Genomic DNA, 21,182 nt, shown 5'->3' on the forward strand with positions numbered 1-21,182 from the left:
CTTGTATGAGGATTCCATGTCAGTCGTTTGTCGAGATGTAGTCCTAAGTAACGGATCTGTTCGACAGGAATAAGTGGGGTATTATTAAAGGATATTGTAGGGGAAGAGGTCATGGGTTTACGTCGAAGGGTAAATGTGATTTGTTGTGAAATTAAGAACAAATTTTATTGAATTTTCATTTTTAATGAGATCTTTGGTTAAATTACATATCAGTCTTATTATATTCTAAACTGAGTTCTTCAAAACTGCAGTAGACTGGTGGTGGCTGAATAGTTATAAATAAGGAAAGGATTTTTATTTGATAAATTCAACATAAGCACATAAATATGTGTTTATTTTTACATGAATATATAGTAAAAAAAAGAAATATTTAATATAAAAGATTAAAATTATTCTGCTTATAAAAGCCTGAGATTAAACAAAATATTCTGTACAACTTTTAAATTATTTAAAAGATTTTAAAAATAAAAAATTACATTTAATTGCAATGGCTATATTAATTCACCAACCTTCATATTAATTCATTTTCCTTTGCAATCTTCAAGGGAAATGCATCTCAGTTCTTAAAGTTTTATCAATTGTCAATGATTGTTTTGCGAAAACAATTTGTATAACATTATATAATTTTCATTCACTAAATTTCCTATAGATAAAATTTCTAAAATGTTCATTAGTCATCTATTTTTCCAAAAATCCTATTAAGGCCAGATTATCTATTTTGTGGGTGGGAATATTCATTTTTAACAAATCCTACCATAAATCAGTAAATTAAATTAATGTACTGTAACTGGCAGCATATATCAAAAACTTGTTTTTGATTATTTTTAATTTGTATTTTCTTTAATATTTCTTCTCTTATCTATCTGTTACTATTACCCTTTTCATTTACTGTTGACAACCTTTAATTTTTCTTATTAAATTTTACTTTTCATTGTATACCCCTGTTATTTCCCACCCATGTTTTTTCTTTTTTTGTAACTGTGTCAAGTGTTTGTATCTTTTTAGCCCAGACGAAGCCCTGCAATGTGGGGCGAAACATTGGCTCAATAAAAATAGTATACCCATTTACTATTTGAGTTTTTTTGACCGCACCCCGACCATATTCCATTCATCTATACACACGGTCAATCAATAATCTTCCAAAAACTTGTTTTGTTTTTACAGAAGTTTGTCCTAATTTTCTGGGTGTTCAATTCTTTTTATATGTTGTAAAATAGAAGAACATTTATCAGTTGAATTTTTTTTACAAAACAAATAATAAAACTCCAGAATCACATTTCAATAGTTCATCTGTGAACTCACCAGATATTTAGCAGCTAATGATTTGCGATAGACTTTATTTTAGGCATCTTGAACAATTAAAAAGAAAAATTGCTGAAAATACAAAGTCCAATGAAAAAATTCCTTCAAAGAATCTATTAGGAACCACTGAAATAACAGAAAAGTATACAAACTCAGAATTACATTGAAATTGTTGTGTAGCATAATATTACATTATATATTTTTTCCCCTTTCTTGAAACTGGTTATTATCACCAGTCAAAATTGTAACCTCTTATATTGTTATGATAGCAAGGTATAATAGATTTAAATTGATTATAATTAAAAATTTAATATTAATGAAATGGTAACAAAATAGGGTAATTTTGACTGAAACTAGTGCCCAGGGCAGAATAATCTGCAAACAACTTTTTAAATAATTTATGTAAGTGTAAATTGGTTTTTAAGATTGTCCTTGAGGATGGCCAAATTGGCCAAAACGTTGGAACTTGAAGTATATAAAGAATGTTCTAAGACTTTAATTTGGATACAATTGATTTTATTTAAACAATAATATTACATATTTATTTTACGCCTCCTGAAAAGATATTTCAAGACCAAAATTTGTTCATATAAGTGAAAGAAATAAAAATGGTGAAATATGTTAAAAAATGTAAAAACAGTAAAATAATTAAAAATATGTAAAGTATATTTGGTTTAATTTTTTTTTTTAAATATTTAGAAATAGCAAGCAAAAACACGTACATAGAGGTCCTAGGAAAAAAACTGAGAAAATATAAAAATCCTATCCTTCATTAAAATTTACAACTTTTATAGGTGTGTTGATAAAAGTATCTACATCCGAACAAGATTGAAAACAACCCTTGTTGTTGATGCTTTATAGTCAATCATCAGATAAGATCATCCCAACAGGAGATAAATTTGTTACTACAACTTATGTTAGCTTTAAACCTTGTTGATTATTTGGACAGCTCAGATATGATTATTACGTAGATGTACCAAATATGATTATTATATAATTGATTACAGAATTAATAAACATGATCCGGATTACAACCTAAGAGGTATAAAAGTTATTCTTTGATATGTGAGTTGTGAGAAGGATAGCAATGGAAAAATACCAGGAAAAATGGATAGTAGTTAAGTTTGATAATATTTATGACTTAGAAAAGGCAATTTTTGATAAAATAGCTTTAATTATTTTTTTCTTAAAAGTGAATTGAGGTGTTAAATTCATGCAATTTCTGTTTCCACAAATAGAATGGGCAGCTTGATGTAAAATAAGAGTTATTATTGTAATTGGACTGAAAACTGAACTTCTTTTCATAATTTCGCTTATAAATGATGGCCACAAATTAAAAACAGAATAATGTTTGCCTTAAAGTCTTCAAAAATAAATTATAGCATAAAACATTTCATTCAAAGAAAGATGAATTCTGTGGAGAATTTTTGAGGCTAAACAAAACGGAATAATAGCACAATTAGATGAAATAATGGCAATATACTGGTTGAAATAGTGTAATAAAGTTGTTGGGTTAAATAATGAAAGGATTCCTAAAAACTTAACACAGAAGTGACAAGTGAATGTCAGTACAGAAGACCTAGACATAAGTGGAAGGGTAATGTTAAGGCTAACCTAACAGAGTTATATTTTAATAAAAGTACTTTATTATTTATGAATGATTTCATAGCCAAAGATTTTGAAAAACATTTTCTGAGAACAGAAATTTGTTATGATGAATTGTGTCCAAATTTCTTATGCAAAAGTAATTTATGAGGTAGGCTCAATATCTCTTGGCTTTGCCTGCAGAATAGGTTGCTGTACAATGATAACTTTCCTATAATTTTTATTTTTTTAAGTATCAAAACAATTCTTCGAAATAAAAATCTAATATAAATTAATTTAGAGTTTAGTAAAAAATTAAAAACTACTTTTGACAATAATGTAACATATATATAAATTTATCATTAATTTATTAATTTAAAAAAACAAACATAGATTATTCAAAAAATAAATACTGATTTTGGACTAGAAGACAGATTTTCAAATATATATATATCTTATGGAATAGTTACGTAAATTAAAAAAAGAATGGTATAACAAGATTGATAGGATAAAGGATTTTGTTTATTTAATTTAAAGTTAATTCTATTAAATCGATTAGTTGATATTAGTTCTCTTATTGTGAGACTATTTCTATAATAAAATTTTAAGCAATTAATGATGGAAGTTGAATTTTGTTCTCTGGTATTTAAGAATTTCCAAACATTTAATAACAATACTGTTTCATTATCGTCAAAGAGACAGATATTTCAATTGATTTTTTATATTTTATATGAGTAATACTTTTTAAAAAAATGTATATTGTACACAAACATCGGTGCAAGACCAAAGTGAGAAACTCAGGAGAGCGTGCTCATCTTTTGAGAAATCACTGCAAAGTGGGAAAGAGAGTAGAAAGCCTTGGGAAACCTCAATACTTGAGAAAATAAAAAAAGAACCATCTTTGTTGACTCTGAAGCTACTCTGGAGGTACTTATTGGGATAGAAAACTTATTAAACACATAAACAAAGAAATAGTAGAATCTTGATTAATAAAATAGCTGATTATATTGCAAAATATAGGTCATGAATGAATAGAAGGATAAGAAAACTAAATACACAGGATAAGCAAAAATTATTCTATTCGCAAAAATTTGAAGGGAAGAAGTGAGAATAACTTGTTAATAAGGATAAACACCCCTGACACTACTTAACGAACAATTGGTTGCCTTCCTTAAGATGCTTACAAGACATAACTACCTGCAGCAGCACTATGCTGGATTAGAGATCTGGGATACCCTATATATCCCTTATGCAATAAAGAGAAATCACTTCACACCTTAACAAATGTCTAATTTTTGAGAATATCTGGAATAAAAAGAATGATATCAAGAGTAACAACTCAAAAATACAATACTGATTGTACTGGGTTGCCAGGAAATAAATAACATTTCCGGTATTTTATAGATAACAGCAGTATAGTAAAATAAAAGATATTTGACAGCATCTTCCAATACAACATCACTGTCATCAGCCATCATCATTTATCATTGACAAAAATGTAGTAGGATATTAATGAAAGATTTAAAAACAAAGCCTTAATTATCTTAAATAGCAGTGAATAACTAACCAGTCAAAATTTTCTTATTCAGGCATCATCTGATCATCTGATCATCAACAAAGGCACACCTCATGTCAACTATCAACTAGAGTGAGCACATCCCTCCACATAGTTACAGGTACTTAAGGAACTTAAGGCATAATTATTGTATCCATTTCTATCCGTTTAAAAAAAAAATTGAAAAAAGTATGAAGGCTGATAGACTTAATATAGTAAACAGTTTGAAAACATATATATGTTTTTAGAAGTGGTTTGTGTGTTAGCCAAAATCACATCTAAATTGGTCATGGCACAATACAAATTACTTTGCTAAAAAAGCAAAAACATGTTGAATTAAAAAAAGGGATGGTCTGGGTGAGTGGTTAATAACCATTAAAAAATAGTGAGATGATGTTTCAAGCCACATTGTAGGTCTCCGTATCACTGCCGTCTCACCCTCCAATGTTATGAAAAGGAGGCAACAAAAACACTTGGGTCTAGGAGTGTCCAAACTTTAAATATGATTCTGGTTATATTGTATTGTATACAAGTTTAGCAATACACAATCCATTACGCTTTTCAAGCCCTATTGTGGGATAGTGCTGCTCACATCCGCAGATATTATTCAACCCACTGGCTACTTAGTTATCACATATATATAAAAGAAAGACTGTCCAGCTTTGAACAGTGAATTTTAACCTGAAACTGAAACTGCTATTGGAAGTACTGATTTTTTTAGAACAAATCTGACCATATAAAATGTCCACAACAAGACAAAGGTTAAAAAGACTGCTGAACTTCAATTATATTGGAGCACCTACCCATGTTGAACTATCCAGGAGTAACATATAAAGACCTTGCCACCTGGTACAGCTCGGAAACTGAAAAGTCAACAAAACTATTCATCACAAGCAAAATACTTACTTACAATGGCACATCATTACATTCCTGGTAAGCATCAAGCTAGTATAACCACTTTTACCACATGCATATTGAGTGAGCCATCTCATCAGAAAATACGAGAAATTGCTTACAAAAGTATATAGAAAAACCAGACAGCCTAATGCTTTCTGACATCAGACATCACTTCTTCAAATATTGCTGACATATTCTAATCCTCATAAATGATCTGATTGGAGAACCTCATAAGCACTTAACTTGCGTTTATGAAGTAAACCTCTTGGTTGAGTAATGATAGAATTATTACCTACCAAACATCCAAAGTATAAGCAATAAGTAAAGAAAAGTGAAGAAAAAAAATCAGATTAAGGAACTAACTTTTACAAACAAGTATAAATTTTACCTGATAAGTAATTAAATATATATTTAATACTTTGGTATATTTGTCTTTAAATAAATATATACATATATTATTTATTTCAGAAAATAATATATATAATTGAATTGAATAAGAAAATTGAAAGAAATTGTGCAAAGTAAAATCCATACCAAAGTTTCAACCCGCTTTAGCGTCCTTCCCCTAATCAGCAACCAAACCAAAAACAAATACAGAGCCTGCTCCAACATTTGAATCAGAAATTGTTGTATTAAACAATTTTATATTTTTTGTACTATTGCTGGTACCCCGACCATCTTCTAGGTAACTATAGTTAACTATTTCATAAATAATAGAATGAAAACATTATTCTAAACTGTATTCTGAAACTTTTATGGTAATATTATTCAAGAAAATATTACTAATATTCATTGATGAGTAACAAATAATTATTAAGTTTATGAACATTAATTTCTCAAACAATGCCAGTATGAATGCAACAACATTCTTCGCAAAGGAAAATAAAATTAAATCAAAACTACATTTCAAATTTGTTTAGCCAAGCAGCAAATCCATTACTGTATCTTTCAATAATTACTTACATATCGATAATCCAGGCAGACTTGGAACAATCCTTCTCCTGTCTCTGTAAAATAAAGTGAACAAGTTGAAACAGTATTATTATTTTAATAATTAAATCTATTAAATTAAATATGAACTTCCATGTCTATTAAAAGAAATATATTCCTCAATGAAACATATCAAGTCCTACAATTGTCCATGAAGTTGTTAGATTTTTATATTACACCTATTTTTTAAATTAATAAGTAAAGTGTGTAATTTTTACTTTCATTTATGTATTTTAGAATTTATGCTAAGCTGGTGTTTTTCTTACCTTAAGATTTTCATAACATTTGAATGTTTTACTAGAATTTTAAATTATTTTTTTAACATCATTCACTTAAACCGTTCATTGCTATTAGAATAATATAGTCAAATGAAGTAATTTCTGTATTAGCAGATGGCTACAGAAAAATAGCTTTTTAATCCATGGTTGCTTCTGGAGAAAAAAAAAAAGAAAAACCACTACCGATAAAAGTCTCTTTTTTTATTAATTTCTACATCATTAAACTTAATTAAAATACACAAATACATTTTTAAGGTAAAAAGGATCGAAGCGGGAATTACTCATTGACGCGCTAAAAGTTGCCAAATAACAATCGAGTGTTCCCGCCCGCTATTGAGGGATTTCAAAGGCCAGAACTATGTAGGTGAGCAAAGGAGGCACTTGCTCAGTTGACTTAGGCCGCTGAATTTTCAAATCTAAAATTTACCTACAAATTTGACCGAATTTCCTTACTGTATTGAATATTTTAATTTTTCTAACTATATAATAAACATTTTAACTTTAACCATTTAAAATACATTTAATTTACATATAAACATTTAAAATATAAAATATTTGTAATTTCCCAGTTATCTTGAATTTTAATTTCTTACCTACCTGTTGTGAATGTGGCATTTAACTATATTTTTGTTTTATTTTGGGTGATTTTTGAAGAATAATTTCTTTCATTATCTTCATTCATTTATTAGAATTTCTTTACATTATTTCATTACCACTAAAAGAAACATAACTGTACAAATAAAATCACAATAACTTTCTTTTCTATTCAAACATAAAATATCTATAAAATCCCATTTTATTTCTTAACTTAAAAAGTATTAGGAATTTAATACTTCAAAAGGTATAAATACTTATTTAAAAATTATTACATTTGAATAAAAGTTTTATAGTAGCTAGAAGTAGGTTTTCAAATTTTGAATTTCCCGTTTTTTGGGTTTTTCAAATTATTGGGAGAGGAAAAAATAGCAATAAAGGATAAAGTAGGGAGGTTCCTCCGAGTGATTCTACCGAAATCTTATCTCTAATGACGATTTACAAAAAAAAAAATAAATAAATAAAAAATAAAGATAAATCGAAGATCTAAAATTATTCTTTTCTTTTATCAATAAACTAGTTCTGAAAAATATAAATATCTGGTAAAACCAAAGATAGAAGTTCAGATTGATCATGTAGAGGTAATACTGAAAGATTACTGAGAATAGCTTGAAATTCAATCATTCAAATCTTAAAAGATTCATAATGAGGTGTAGATAGTTGACCGTAGATTAATGATTGGAGAAGTTTGTTGGGGGGTGCGGTCAGCAAAGAACAACATAAATAAACAAAACCATATTTATTTATTTTAAGGCGACGTTTCGACCTGAGTTTCAGGTCTTCATCAGGGGTTGTGGCGTAGAAGGTGTTAACTGATCAGGCAGTTAAATGCCTACCTTCTACGCCACAACCCCTGATGAAGACCTGAAACTCAGGTCGAAACGTCGGCATAAAATAAATAAATATGGTTTTGTTTATTTATGTTGTTCTTTAGTGACCGCACCCCCCGACAAACTTCTCCAATCTTAAAAGATTCAGTATCTCCTACAAACGTAAAGACCAGTCCATTTGATAGTGTAACGGTCTTCGTAATTAAATCAGTATGACGTTTGAATGACTGTTTTTCCAACTGATAGTATGGGTCCCTGAAACCAGAGAAGTTCACGGGAACTGTGGTAGTGACAGTCAGATTGTTACGCCTAAGCAGGTAGGTGAAAGTACACCAACTATCAAGCAAATCCTGATAGTACAACCGTCACCGTGGAATCTATGCCGTGGCGCTATCTGTAGTTATACTCGCCTAACGAATTAACAGATACACGGAACCTCAAGCAAATGAATTTAGAGGGGCGTGGATGTGTGTCTTGTTTACTGGTTCGAATGTGTCAACGGTTTTAGGTGTGATGTAGTATGTGGTGAATGTGAATATTAATTGTTTTTCTGTGTTATCTGTGAAAGTCTTAGTGATAATTACTTTTTATAGCCTGTTTCATTGTAGTGGTTGATTTAAAGGTAAAGAGTCCCATAATATCTAGGTTATAGTTAGTGATGTTATTCTTTACCTAATATAATTTTATCCTAGACTAACCATGGTTGCCTTACGAACGTGTTGGACCCCATTTATATGGAATAATGATGTCAAATCTGGCAGCCGATGTTGTGCTGTTTATACCATTGTAAGTTTTCTAATTAATAATCTGTTTATTTCCTACCATATAGCCTCTAGGGGACAGGTACTTCTTTAATGTAAACTTATTTTTTAATTTCAGGCTGTCAGTATCATACTCATGACATTTACAATTTACATGATGTGTGGTGGAGACTCCACCCAACTTTATCTGCCGCTGTTTGAAACTGATGTCCGAGGATGTAAGCCCTATAATTTATTGGAGTATTAGTTCTAACATTATTCTTTTATTCTTCAATAATTATAGAATTAAAAACTAAACAACCTATTAAGTTATTTTGTTTATTCAGTTTTATTTTAACATTAATTCCTTTATTTATTTATTTTTTTAATATTATTATCATCCTTTATGGAATCAGAAGAAGCTAGTCTCTTTTGTTGGGTTTTTTAAAAGAAATTCTTTACATTTTACACCATAATACATTCATATAGTTTTAATAAGGGTGATGAATAATATAAGACTGTTCTATTATGAAAGTTATGTGAGATTCATTTTAGTACTGTTAATTTATTGTTATTAATTTTAAGTTCTCAGATGGGTAATGAAAATTTTGCCTCCTTTTCCTTACCTTGTGAATTTTCACTATCTTTTTTTAGTACGATAAGAAAATGTCCGAGTGGATCCTTTAATTGCTCTTGATTGCTTGAGAAATCCCTTATTGTTTCTAGATAGGATGTGATTATCATAGGCTAACATTTATTTATCTCAAATATGAATTTATGTAATTTGCTATTTAGCCATTAAGCAGAAATGAATTCAAAGTTTTGCATTCTGTATAATTAAGTATTTACAGTTAATTGATTACATGATGTATAATGGTTACAACAAAAGAAGACAAAAATCTACAATACATTGGTATGTTATTACTTATAGTAGGCAAGAAATGCCATAATAATAAAAATATTCAACTAAAACAAGTTGTTGAATTTTACCATCTATTTTAGGATATGAGAAGATAGATTGTTTGTTTTTGAGCTATAGCATCATGAAATCATAATTTTTTTACAAAGTGGTTCAAGACCCTAGTAAAATATAGGCCAGCAGTAGGTGTTGTGAGGTCATTACATTTCTTGGAACGAACCTATACTTTTTTGATAATATTTGTTTTCTTGATTCAGGATGACTCACTGATTGAGTTATATCTTCAATTTACTAGTAAGATAGAGATTACTATTCTGTATTTTTATTATTATGACAGCACCCTTGATCAAATTATAAATTAGTGATATGGAGATTATATTGGGATTATGGGTTCTTCTTAATAATTAGTCTAAGTGTATGGTCATCATACGGATTGTTAAATTTTTAAATATAAACTTTAAAAAAGCTTCTTCATTATTTATGAAGAATTGCAACTATTTATTCACCATTTTAGTTATTTATGAATTGAATGGTGAATATGAGGGAGAAGGGAAAAGGGGGAAGAATGTGAGAACCCAAATAATTAAAATTGGTTAGTAGACTAGTTTTAACAAATCCTGCAAATTTCCTTAATGTTTTACGTTATTTATATTCTATATTATTAAAATTATGATAAACAATCGAATACAATAAATAATATCATAAAGAAACAAATGAGCATTTTGCTTAATATTCTAATTGTCACATTCTTACTCCGTGCTATTAAATTTGTCTTTATTGAATATTCATTTATTTTATTTCATTACTTTAATTATTAATTACAACAACAATTTTTTTTAATTTTAAGTTTTGTTTGTTAAATTTTTAGTTTTGCTTCATTTCATTATTTCGTTCTACTTTTTACTTTCTTATGTGTCAAATTTTCTTTATTTTTGAAGATGGTCCAGGAGTTGGCCAAGAATAACACCAAAAGTAGTAAATAAATATATATGAAATGCCAAATTTTCCACCCAGGTTACAAAAAACATATTTATAGTATCAACTATTAAACAGATAATATAAAAATAAATTTGTTGTTTTTCCTCAATTGTAAAAACTTATCTGAAACTACTTATTGCTTGAAAATAAGTAAAATATTGAAAACTTTTTTTTTTTTAATTCTTACCATATTTTTATATTATATACATATACTTTTATATTTTTAATAATATCGTTATTTTCTATGTTCTGTTTAGCTATGCAGCTGTGGGGTTCAGTGTTTATCATATATTTCTTGTTGTTCATATTATCATCAATCTCAATGTTATTTGGAATACACCATCTCCTTCGTGGATTACTCCTTCCTTGGTTAGTACACATGCTGGTGGCTATCGTGTTCCAAGCATTGTTTGGCATCTGGCTACTCTATGGCTATTACATTTATGTAAGTATGATAATAAAATTATTATTCATGTCAATTTGGCTGTAATTGATTTTGAAAAGATAAACTTTTTGTACATCCTTATTTATTTTTTTATTATAACTAATCTATTTTTTTTCTTTGATTTTAGTTAGATGCAGTTATTCCTGCTATGTTAAATTGGCTGTGGATGGGATACAATGTAAGTTATTTATAAAGGAAATTCTATTTGTCAAGCTCATAGTAATTTTTAAAATTTTAAATTTTGAAAGGAGTTTGTAGTTTACTTTTTGATATTTAGTTATTATCATTATTTATTGTATATAGTTAGTGTTGTTTTTTTATGGGCGGACATTTTGTTTTTTCCATGTAATTAAATCTTTATTTATTATGATTTAGTTGTAAAAATGTGGTCTTAGTAATGTATATATCTTTTTTTTTTTTTAATTTTATATTTTATTGTAATCAAACTAATTTATTTATTTAAAGGTGTATCATCATTATTACTAGTTATGCCCAATGAAAAGTAATAATCCTTTTAATCTACCATACTTCACACAAACAGTGCTAATCTAGTATCACTGTTTCTTCCCTTCATGCAGATATGCCAGCTGCAGTACAGTGTTAAATGATGCAGCATCCGGAAAATTATTATTAATGTACTTATCGATGTGAACACAATCGTACAACTTGGATTGTTATCAGTTGCTTAATCTCAACATCCTTAAAAAAGTAATCTTTGTATTTGAGTGATGTGGTATAAATGTCTGTAGTAAAAGGTGGGTTATGTACTCAATTCAACAAAAGGTTGTAGTGGGACTACAATTTTTTATTTAGATTATACTAGTTATAAATCCAGAAAAACCATAGAAATATCTATTTGCAGCATTGATATGACACACCTTATCACATTATCTAGGGTTCTAGACATTAATGCAAATGGATTATAATATTAAAAATATTCATATTTTTCTGTTATATAATGCTCTGTTCGATTCTTGAACTTTTCCTTTTATGTCTGGTATGATATGATTTATCTGAAAATAACATACTCCTCTACTTCATTTCATGCCGCCCTAATTATTTTCAAGCAAATTGAATTATGGTTCTGATAAAAATTATTTTTTTCTTATATGCAAATTTAATATTGTATTCTATTATTCCATGTATTATTGGTTGTTGAACCGATTTTTCTGTATTACATTTATTTTTGTTTTTTCAGATTTATTGTTGGTTGTGTGTCTACTCTCAATATGAAATCATTTACGAGATGCAGACACCAAACATAGAATTGTTGTACCCTTGAACCATCTGCATTTGAAAAATATCTCACTATAGTTAATTGTAAAAAGTACTATATTTTTTTATTGTATGGTTCTAGATATTGAAACATTTTAGTATTATAGTTTATTTAAAAACTACTTCTACTAATTGTTGATAAGTTATAGTTTTTTAGTTTAACAACAAAACACAAAACTAGAAGTTTAAAGCCTTATGAAGACTGAAACATTCCGTCCTTTAAGAAGTCATGTGTATGTGAAGAATGAGATTCTATTATTCAAAGTTGCCAAGTTATATTATTGTTTCATTTTAATGTTCATAATTTTGTTGCTTATTTGTGTGAGGAAACATCAAATTTAGAAGGAGAGTGGGGACTCATTATAACTACCTTGTAGAGGATAGGGGGTACAAAACTAATATTAATGGTCTACTTAAAATATATAATAGTTGGGATTGTACTTTCTCCCAACCATCAGCCTTTCGCATATGTTCCTTTGTTTTAAGGTTTGAGGCTCTCTTATATGAGAATAATTACCAAAATTTCCTGACAAAAATAAATAACTTTATTAACTTCTAACATTCTTATAAAGAGAATGTTTCTAACCATCCTAATGAAAATTTATGATCTTTTGACTAAAGTTATTTGCAGCTTGCTCTTTTTATATTTTTGTATTACTTTTAATGATAACTTTTATATTTATATTGATTTTTTTAACCAGCCTCTTATAGAACTTTAAAAAGAACTAAAAAAAAAATTTGATTTGTATAAAATATAATTCTATATAATAAAAATATTATTAAAAGTCTGAGTTGCATTCAATCACCAATATGTAATGAAATTTATAGTTTAATAATAACCAATTACTGTTAATTTTAGAAATACAAATGATAATTTATGAGTTACAATATTATTACTTATTTAGGAGGCTTTGCTTGAGAATAACCTTTTAAAAAATTGCCATCTTAAATTTCAATTTAACTCTGGGTACCTGTTTTATTCATAAAATTAAATTGCTTGTTTTGTATGAAAATGAATTTTTATAGCTCCCAACACTAATTTTAGTTTCTCTGGCTCCAAAATAAATTTTATTTTAATATGTTACAATTATAGATCTGCTATTTTTTTAGTATTAAATACATTATATTTATATCACCAAGTGATTTTAAAATTTGTTTTATTCTTTTATACTGTAATACTTAAATGCCCACCCAGTTATAGAAGTTAAACTTCATATCGTTTTTAGTAAGATGCCTAAACTTTTAAAAGTTAGTTTTGATGTTATCAATGTCGATATTCTGACTGGATAGTATTGTTTATTGAATTTCAAGAACTAACACTTCCTTATGAAGGTACAATGGGTTAAAAATCTATATACTTTTTGTCTGAAACATTTAAAAGTAAATGACAAAAAACAAATATGGAACATTTTACAGAGTGGATGTTTATTGTTGGTAAACTATTTATCTTGTTTGAACTTTTTATTATTTATTAGGAATTTTTGTTATAGGGAAACCTCCTATCTGACATCCATTGCTATGGAAAATTTTTAAGTATCCTAGTTGGGAAGTATAGGAATTTAGACCTATTTCTTTTTGGTCCAGACATCCCATTAGTATAGACATGACCAACTATGATTCTTCACCAAGGAATAAATTTATCCCTCTGAACAAAACCTTACAAAAATCTGAAATTCAATAAACCTTATTATATTTAATTGTTTTATGTTTGGTATAAATATTTACATATAATTACAACCTGAAGCTACATTTTGTATCATAGGATTATCATGTTTTATTCCTATGTATAACAGTTTCCAGTCTAAAAGGGATCTATTCTGAAGAGTAAAATAGAAACGTACTTCTAATCAGGATTGTTTCGAAACATGATTGTTTGTCTAGTTAGGAATACGTTTCGAACAAGGGATGTAAAATGAGGTGTACTAATGATTTTTTAACCCACTGTACTTTTGTTTGTAAACTGATCTTCATTTGTTTATCTTCAACTATTATTTATTTTTAAGTATTTTTCTGTACTCATACAAACCGAAATTTTTGTTGTATCAAATTATATTTTAAGAAATGTATTACATTTGAAATTTAAGTAACTTTATTGTTTTGTTTTTGTATTTTTATTTTTAATGACATATTTTTACAAATATACAGTTAATTTGTTTTATATTTATAACATTTTTTTATAGATTACAATAAAAATATATTCTTAAAAACATAAAACATATTTCTTTAAATAAAATTCCTAACAATAACAGATCCTTTTAACTAAGATTTTCATTAGTTAAATATTTTTACAGGATAACAATAATAGAGAATCACAATAAAAACAATATAGTTGTGTTGGTGCAAAATTAATATAACTATTTATAAACAATAATTAATATATTTTAAAGGAACAGTTTATTCCATTCACATGGATCATGCATGGTCAAGTGAAAATGAGCATACCTTAGATGGTGTAAATGCACTTCATTATACATTATTGTACCATTATGTACATTTAATAGGAGACATCATTTTGCCTACATTTATAGTATGATATTAATTTGTAATAGAAAAAGTAGCTTGATTGAAGACTAGAAATAGTTAACCATTTATAATAATGACATATCAAATGCTTCAAATGTTAGAAAACTTTTGAATTGGTTCAATACACGTTCAAAAACATTTGCTAATGATGAGGGTCGGTAGAGTGGAAAAATTATTTTCAGAAAATTTAAAGTATTGCACATAGCTCTAGTTCCAGTCTTCAATTGAGAATAATTAGACAAACATGTTTTATATTATAAATTAGTATGTTTTTTTAGTTTGGTCTCCAATTATTACAAGACTAAAATTTATAACAAATATAATTTTTGCCACAAATTTCACAACATTTATAAAACTTAGTTATTTAACCACCTTAAAAAATAACATTCACTATACTATTTCTAAAAATTTAAAACAAACCTCATGTGTACAAATTACAATCAGGCTTATGTGATACAATTTTTCAAACTTATGGACTAGCATTTCAATAATACAACAAGTCTTTAAATTCAACATCTCGATTAAAAACCATTTTTGATAATTATATAATATAAGTAGTATATACAAAATATATATTTGCATTAAAGCAGTACATTCAGGAAAGGAAAAAGTTAAAATGTTTGCAATAAGGTAAATTGACTCATAGATAATCGCCAACTTCAGATATCACATCAAAATAGATAAAATGCATGCACGTTGAAAAAGTGAATAATATATCCCATCACAGATTTCTTTGCCATGTGACACAATGAAAAAGCTCAATAGTTTCAATTCATCTGCCACTGAAAAATAAATTTTACTGATAAATACAACTAAAAAAATTAAAACTGTCTATATAATTATAAATAACATTATTTATTTTTTTATAAATGTAAAATAACCATGCAGAGTATCTACCAGATGTGGAAAAGTCAGGGGACATGATTACAAATTTGCTGTTGTGAATCAAAATCATTATTTATCACAATAAGTTAACATAACAGTGATATATACATCACTATAAATACTGACATATAGTGGTGTAATGACTGACTTTATGTGATAAACAATTATCGAGATTGTTACAAGTATTCACACAACTTCGTTCCTCAATTGTAAAGAAGTATATTAATAGTCTTTGTTGTTTATTGCCTCATAATATTTTAGAAATAGGAAGATTAATCAAATCAGATATGGGCCATTATTTTTAAATGTAAGTTTTAAGAAAAAAAGAAGATAACACTCCAATCATGCTGAAAAAAAAAATGGCGGTGACCTCCTGAAAACTTTAATAGAAATAGACTGTTGGCTAAAAAGTAACAGCTACTTTATTAGTGAAGAAAATAAACCTAAATGAAAGCAGTTCAACCTGACCATGAAGCAACAACAGTATTTTGAGCTCAAGTTCTTTCTAAAGATTACATCTATCAGTAAGTAATTTGAGTCTTCAAACTTGAAAACTAATTGAGCCATGCACTAAAAAATCAATCGATAGGCTAAACAATTACCTTCCTTGGGCAATACCATACTTGCATAAATATTAGTACTACCTCGAAACTCTCATGCCTCTGTCCATGAACTTACAGAAGACAGGACCATGAGGAAATACAGCTTTTCTAAAATATTCTGTTTTACTCTAATACTTGCCCAAAAGTATTTACAGCTCTGCATATTAAACAAGTATTGGGTAATAAAAAAAATATTAAAATATATAGGTTACATTTGAGAAACAAATAGAATAGGAGGACACTTAATTTGTGTCTAAAACTGCAGCTACATGATGCTTTGAACCATCTACATTGGATGCATTGTATCCCAAACAATGAGCTCCTAATCCCTAGAGCCGATAATTCATATTTGATCGGTGAGGTGAACATTCATAGCACCATGCTGTAGCAGCATAAATTTCAAAACCTATCAGTTCTAAACATGGGGAGCATTTCTGAGTATACAGGAGGATGTTCTAACCTAAGACAGAAGTACCTTTTGTAATTTTTGCACAGAGACCTTTTAATTTCTCAAAAGGTCTTTTCTGTGCAAAATCTTGAGGTAGGGAAGATCGAACCTGGACAGAATAGGACCACGATATATCAACAAATATTCTAGACAAGAGAAAAATTTCACTTTTAGATACAATTTCACACTACAATTTAAAAATTTTCCCACCTCAGTCATCATAAATGGTTTGGATATCATTTCTGCTCTTTTTATAACTAATAAATTTTCTGTTTTAAACAGTATAATTTTATAAAATTTACATTTACTATCATGAATCTATTAAAATCTGTGAATTATGGCATATTAGTTAAGAAAAAAAATGCAATTGTTCATTTACAATTCAAGTTTCTTTCCAAAGGTGATGATTTTCTTTTAATTAGTTAAAACAGTACATATAATTTTTGAAATAATGACTGACAAATTACTCTAATAAATTTCTTATTCCACAATGAGTAATCTTATGTTGATGTTATGATTCACGTTTTCCTGGCACTATGTACACAGACTATATCTAAAGGAACTTAGCTAAATTTTATTTTATTATTAAATAATAGTAAGCACCCCATTTCTGAATTAGATGATAGAAGATAAATACCATAACTGCATTAAACTATAGTAAATTTAAAATAACATACTGAATGAAAATAATACTTTAAAATACTAAAGTCCACTATATAATCACACTATAGACAATTTATAAGCATTTAATTCTAGTTTTGATAAGATGAGCAAGTTAATAAAAATTTAGGTAAAGAAAGTAATTATGTTTTAAAATAATTGTTTTTTCTAGATTGATTTAATAATTTTAACTAAGAATGTGGACTGTTGACTGAATAAGTTACAGTTATACTAATTAAAGATGATAATACCCAATATTAGAACATATGTATTCTTGTCAGTACCATCTGGCATTGTGGAATACTAAGACATACACGAAATAAATGTAAGCATTGCTTTAAGAAGCAAAGATTTAATATTAAGAAATGATTTAAGTAATGAGTAATTTAACTTTGAGTTATTTTACTCAGGTAATTACAATAAGCAAAAGATGCTGTTAAAGTATATTATTTAATTTTACTAACAAATATAATAATCTGATGGAATATAAACTTACACGGAGTGGGGCTTCTCCGGGTCCCTTCATAGCACTTTCCCGTTCATATTTTTCAAGTTGTTCAGCCTTTTTCTCCATCCTTCTTACCCTGTCTGGGTCTTTGATTCCACGGTTTTGATTTTCTTGTAATCTGCGCTCTGCAGCTTCTGCGAGCTGACGCCTTCTAGTTTCCTGATATCATCCAAGTAAACAAGGATTAGTAATTAACTGTATGCTTATGAAATTATAACAGAAACAATAAGTTAATAACTATAAAATAAACAATGTGATTAAATGAATTACCTTATCAGGAGTAATGAGTTCTTCTGATGTACCTTTGCAACAAGATATGAAGATACCCATTATTAAGTAATTGAAAGCACTATTTATTCAATAAAGTTGAAAATACAAGGTGACTTTAGAATTAGTGAAACATTAAGTCGTTTTTAAATAGGTGTGTCAAATCGTTTTAAGATCAGTTACATAAAACCTGTAGTTTGTTTTGATTGGTATGTAGACAGAATAAGGTTATAACTACAGGTTTCAGTGTTACCCAGCCAAAGTCATAGAAAACACTTAATTCAGTTATATATGATTTTTTTGTAGGGGTTTCACGGATTATGCTTACTATGGTAACTTTTCTACTAAAACAAAGAAATTACGAAGAGGTTCAAATTTGAAAGAGTTATTATTACAACGAGAAATTTCATTTATTAATTAAATGTTCATGTGATTCTTCTAAAAAAAGTTTTGTATTGCTAGCCATTCATTTTTGATCGCACAATGTGAAGTTTGGTAAATTGCTACGCTGACAAAATTCCAAAGAAGGGGGGTATCTCAGTGACATCCATCACAGTGTTGCCAGAGCCATAGGGTTTGGCAACACTGCAGCTAGGCACAGACTCCGAACTGGTCCAGCAGTGTACGCTGTGGGGCCGCCTACTCGGTTTGTCTGTTCGGTTTAAAAGACGTTCCAATTGGTACAATATTGTACTTTTATTGACAATCACAATAGATTATCGCATGCGTTGCCAACACATTTAATCTGATTTTTTTTTCAGTTTCATTCCCTATAGTCGGGATATTTTTATTTTATTTTGTTTCTGTGATAGTAGTTCTCAAGCATAAGTTAATTTCAGTGTACAGAGTAACCGGATTACGTAGCTAAGAAGAAGAGGAAAAGAGGTAAGGATTGTCAATTTTTATTTAACAATTTCCGAACTGTAGTTTTTTAATGAAACTTTCTTTCAATTTTAAGCTTTTAACAATATTTTATTCAATACATTGGACACCTTTTTTTAGTTGTGCTCATTATAAGTTCACTGTAGCCATGAATTTGTCATATTTTGATTTTAAATATTCATTATATGATCTTATCACTACGATTCCTAAATCTAGCTCCTAACAATGTTTTGCACATTTCTCCTCAAATCCGCATTTATATTAGATATCATTCAACGTATGCTTAAACTTAAGAACCTAGGTTCTTAACTTGAGGGCATAGGTTCTTAAGTACTGACAACCAATGATCTCATTTCAACCAGAACCGGCTTCTTATGATTTTATTTAAATTAATTAAACGTTTTGATAAATTGAAACCATTTTAATGTTTAATGATTTTTTCATAAAATAGTTTTTGATTATGCTTTTTTGTAGTAATAGATTACAAATATTATTTTTCATTTAAATTATCTATCAAATTGTCTTTCCATATCTCACCCGCCATCGATAGCACCAAAGTAAGAATGCACATCAGTCGCCAATTCTTCATTCATTCCAATTAATAAGAAAAATACTAAGAACTGTTTAGTTAAAATCATATAAAAATACGTTATTGCAGAATTCTCCATGCCTTTACTGCTCCGATCGAAGTTATAAGAACTGCTATTTGGTAACTTTAACGGTGGATTCGACCTCAAAAAGTAGTTCCTCAACGATAAGAAGTCGATGGAACCCACATTAGTGCTATTATTTTCTGCTTAATATAAACTCTATTAATTTATTACATTGTTTGTAAATAATTTTTTTAATAATGTTAGTTGGTGAATCCCTTACTGGTCATTTTTATTAAATGATTTTAGTGTCAATTGTTGCTAAATTCATTTATCTGTAACTTGAAATCTAAGTGTTATTATTAATTTACAAAAGCGTAGTTTTCAATATTTCTTCTTGACGTTTATTTGTATGTAATGCGATTAAAGTAATATTTAGGTTTTCTTTCGTTGAATAAAACAATAACGGATTTTTTCACGCCATAACATTTTTGAAGTTTTATTTTCTCAAGTTATTAGTTAAATTATTACACCCATAATAAAATCCTAGGAGTATTTTATTTTAAGTGGTGTTTACATGAGTGTATGTCTATATTCAACTATATTTAAATAAATTCATTCATATTTAATTTGAACCTAATTATTTTGATATGATATGAAGCTAATGAAGTTGATGAAACTATTAATTTTGAAAAAATTAAAACTGAGCATATCAGTTACTCTTTTTTTTCTGAAACAATTTTCCATTTGCTTCTGCTTTTAACCCATTGCTGAAATGTTTGAAAAAAAAAATGGTTGTTTTGTGAAAAGCATATGCTAAATTTGAAACCTCTTGAGCCTTGAATAATTGAAACTTTATGTGTTGAACTGCATCTTAGTTTTTAAAAATATTTTAGAATTAAACTTTTAGCTATAGCATGTAGCTTGATGTTTTTCTTTACATTCAACTAAACAAAAATAATATAAAATTAACTATTTTTATGATGCCGTACTTCAGTTCAGTATAAAACTTCATTCTTTGCTGGGCCCTTGAAGCTGCCCTGTAACACGTACAAGGTAATGCAGCTGCAATAATTTTCATGTAAGTCACGTATAGACCTAGTATTTACGCTGTGTTAAGCAAACGTTATTCTCACAGTTGCCGTTGTAGCTGCAATGTTTATAAACATATCTTCTAGCGAATGTCATTTATTACATTTGATTATTTCATAAAATTTCCCATCGATTTTGGGGTTAAACATCATTAATTTTTGATCAGTTAAAACAATTTAATAATTAAAAATTCATAATTGGTGGTAAAATGATGACTTATAATCTTAAATATATATAATTTGTTTTTATACATCTTTTTTATTAACTCATCCTATCTATTATAGTCCTTACACAAAAAAAACAAACTAATTTTATAATAAAATAAAATAAAATTTAAA

General features: G+C 28.0%; 2 protein-coding genes across 2 annotated transcripts; one reads left to right on the forward strand and one right to left on the reverse strand.

The window, feature by feature from the left end:
- Positions 1-8,350: 8,350 nt before the first annotated feature.
- Positions 8,351-14,551, forward strand: pasi1 (pasiflora 1). The gene is made up of 6 exons (XM_014415070.3): positions 8,351-8,652; positions 8,723-8,816; positions 8,910-9,009; positions 10,925-11,112; positions 11,240-11,290; positions 12,311-14,551. Exons 2-6 carry the CDS (start codon positions 8,730-8,732, stop codon positions 12,392-12,394), a joined length of 510 nt encoding a protein of 169 aa, XP_014270556.1. The 5' UTR covers positions 8,351-8,652; positions 8,723-8,729; the 3' UTR covers positions 12,395-14,551.
- A 357-nt stretch (positions 14,552-14,908) lies between these two features.
- On the reverse strand, positions 14,909-18,517 carry Svip (small VCP interacting protein). The gene is made up of 3 exons (XM_014415074.3): positions 18,284-18,517; positions 18,002-18,172; positions 14,909-15,692 (listed from the first exon to the last, which is right to left on the reverse strand). The coding sequence occupies exons 1-3, from the start codon at positions 18,341-18,343 to the stop codon at positions 15,678-15,680; spliced, it is 246 nt and encodes an 81-aa protein (XP_014270560.1). The 5' UTR covers positions 18,344-18,517; the 3' UTR covers positions 14,909-15,677.
- Positions 18,518-21,182: the final 2,665 nt, after the last annotated feature.

The sequence above is a fragment of the Halyomorpha halys genome, unplaced genomic scaffold (assembly GCF_000696795.3).
Source record: "Halyomorpha halys isolate HHAL.00 unplaced genomic scaffold, Hhal_1.1 Scaffold91.1, whole genome shotgun sequence".
In the NCBI taxonomy this organism is placed as follows: domain Eukaryota; kingdom Metazoa; phylum Arthropoda; class Insecta; order Hemiptera; family Pentatomidae; genus Halyomorpha; species Halyomorpha halys.

Excerpts from the sequence above, each read along its gene's own strand:
- pasi1 (XM_014415070.3), top strand. The coding sequence starts at position 8,730 with ATGGTTGCCTTACGAACGTGTTGGACCCCATTTATATGGAATAATGAT. Across the intron at positions 11,113-11,239 it reads TCTATGGCTATTACATTTAT|TTAGATGCAGTTATTCCTGC; the intron begins GTAAGTATGATA and ends CTTTGATTTTAG. Across the intron at positions 11,291-12,310 it reads GGCTGTGGATGGGATACAAT|ATTTATTGTTGGTTGTGTGT; the intron begins GTAAGTTATTTA and ends TTGTTTTTTCAG.
- Svip (XM_014415074.3), bottom strand. The coding sequence starts at position 18,343 with ATGGGTATCTTCATATCTTGTTGCAAAGGTACATCAGAAGAACTCATT. Across the intron at positions 18,173-18,283 it reads AACTCATTACTCCTGATAAG|GAAACTAGAAGGCGTCAGCT; the intron begins GTAATTCATTTA and ends GGATGATATCAG.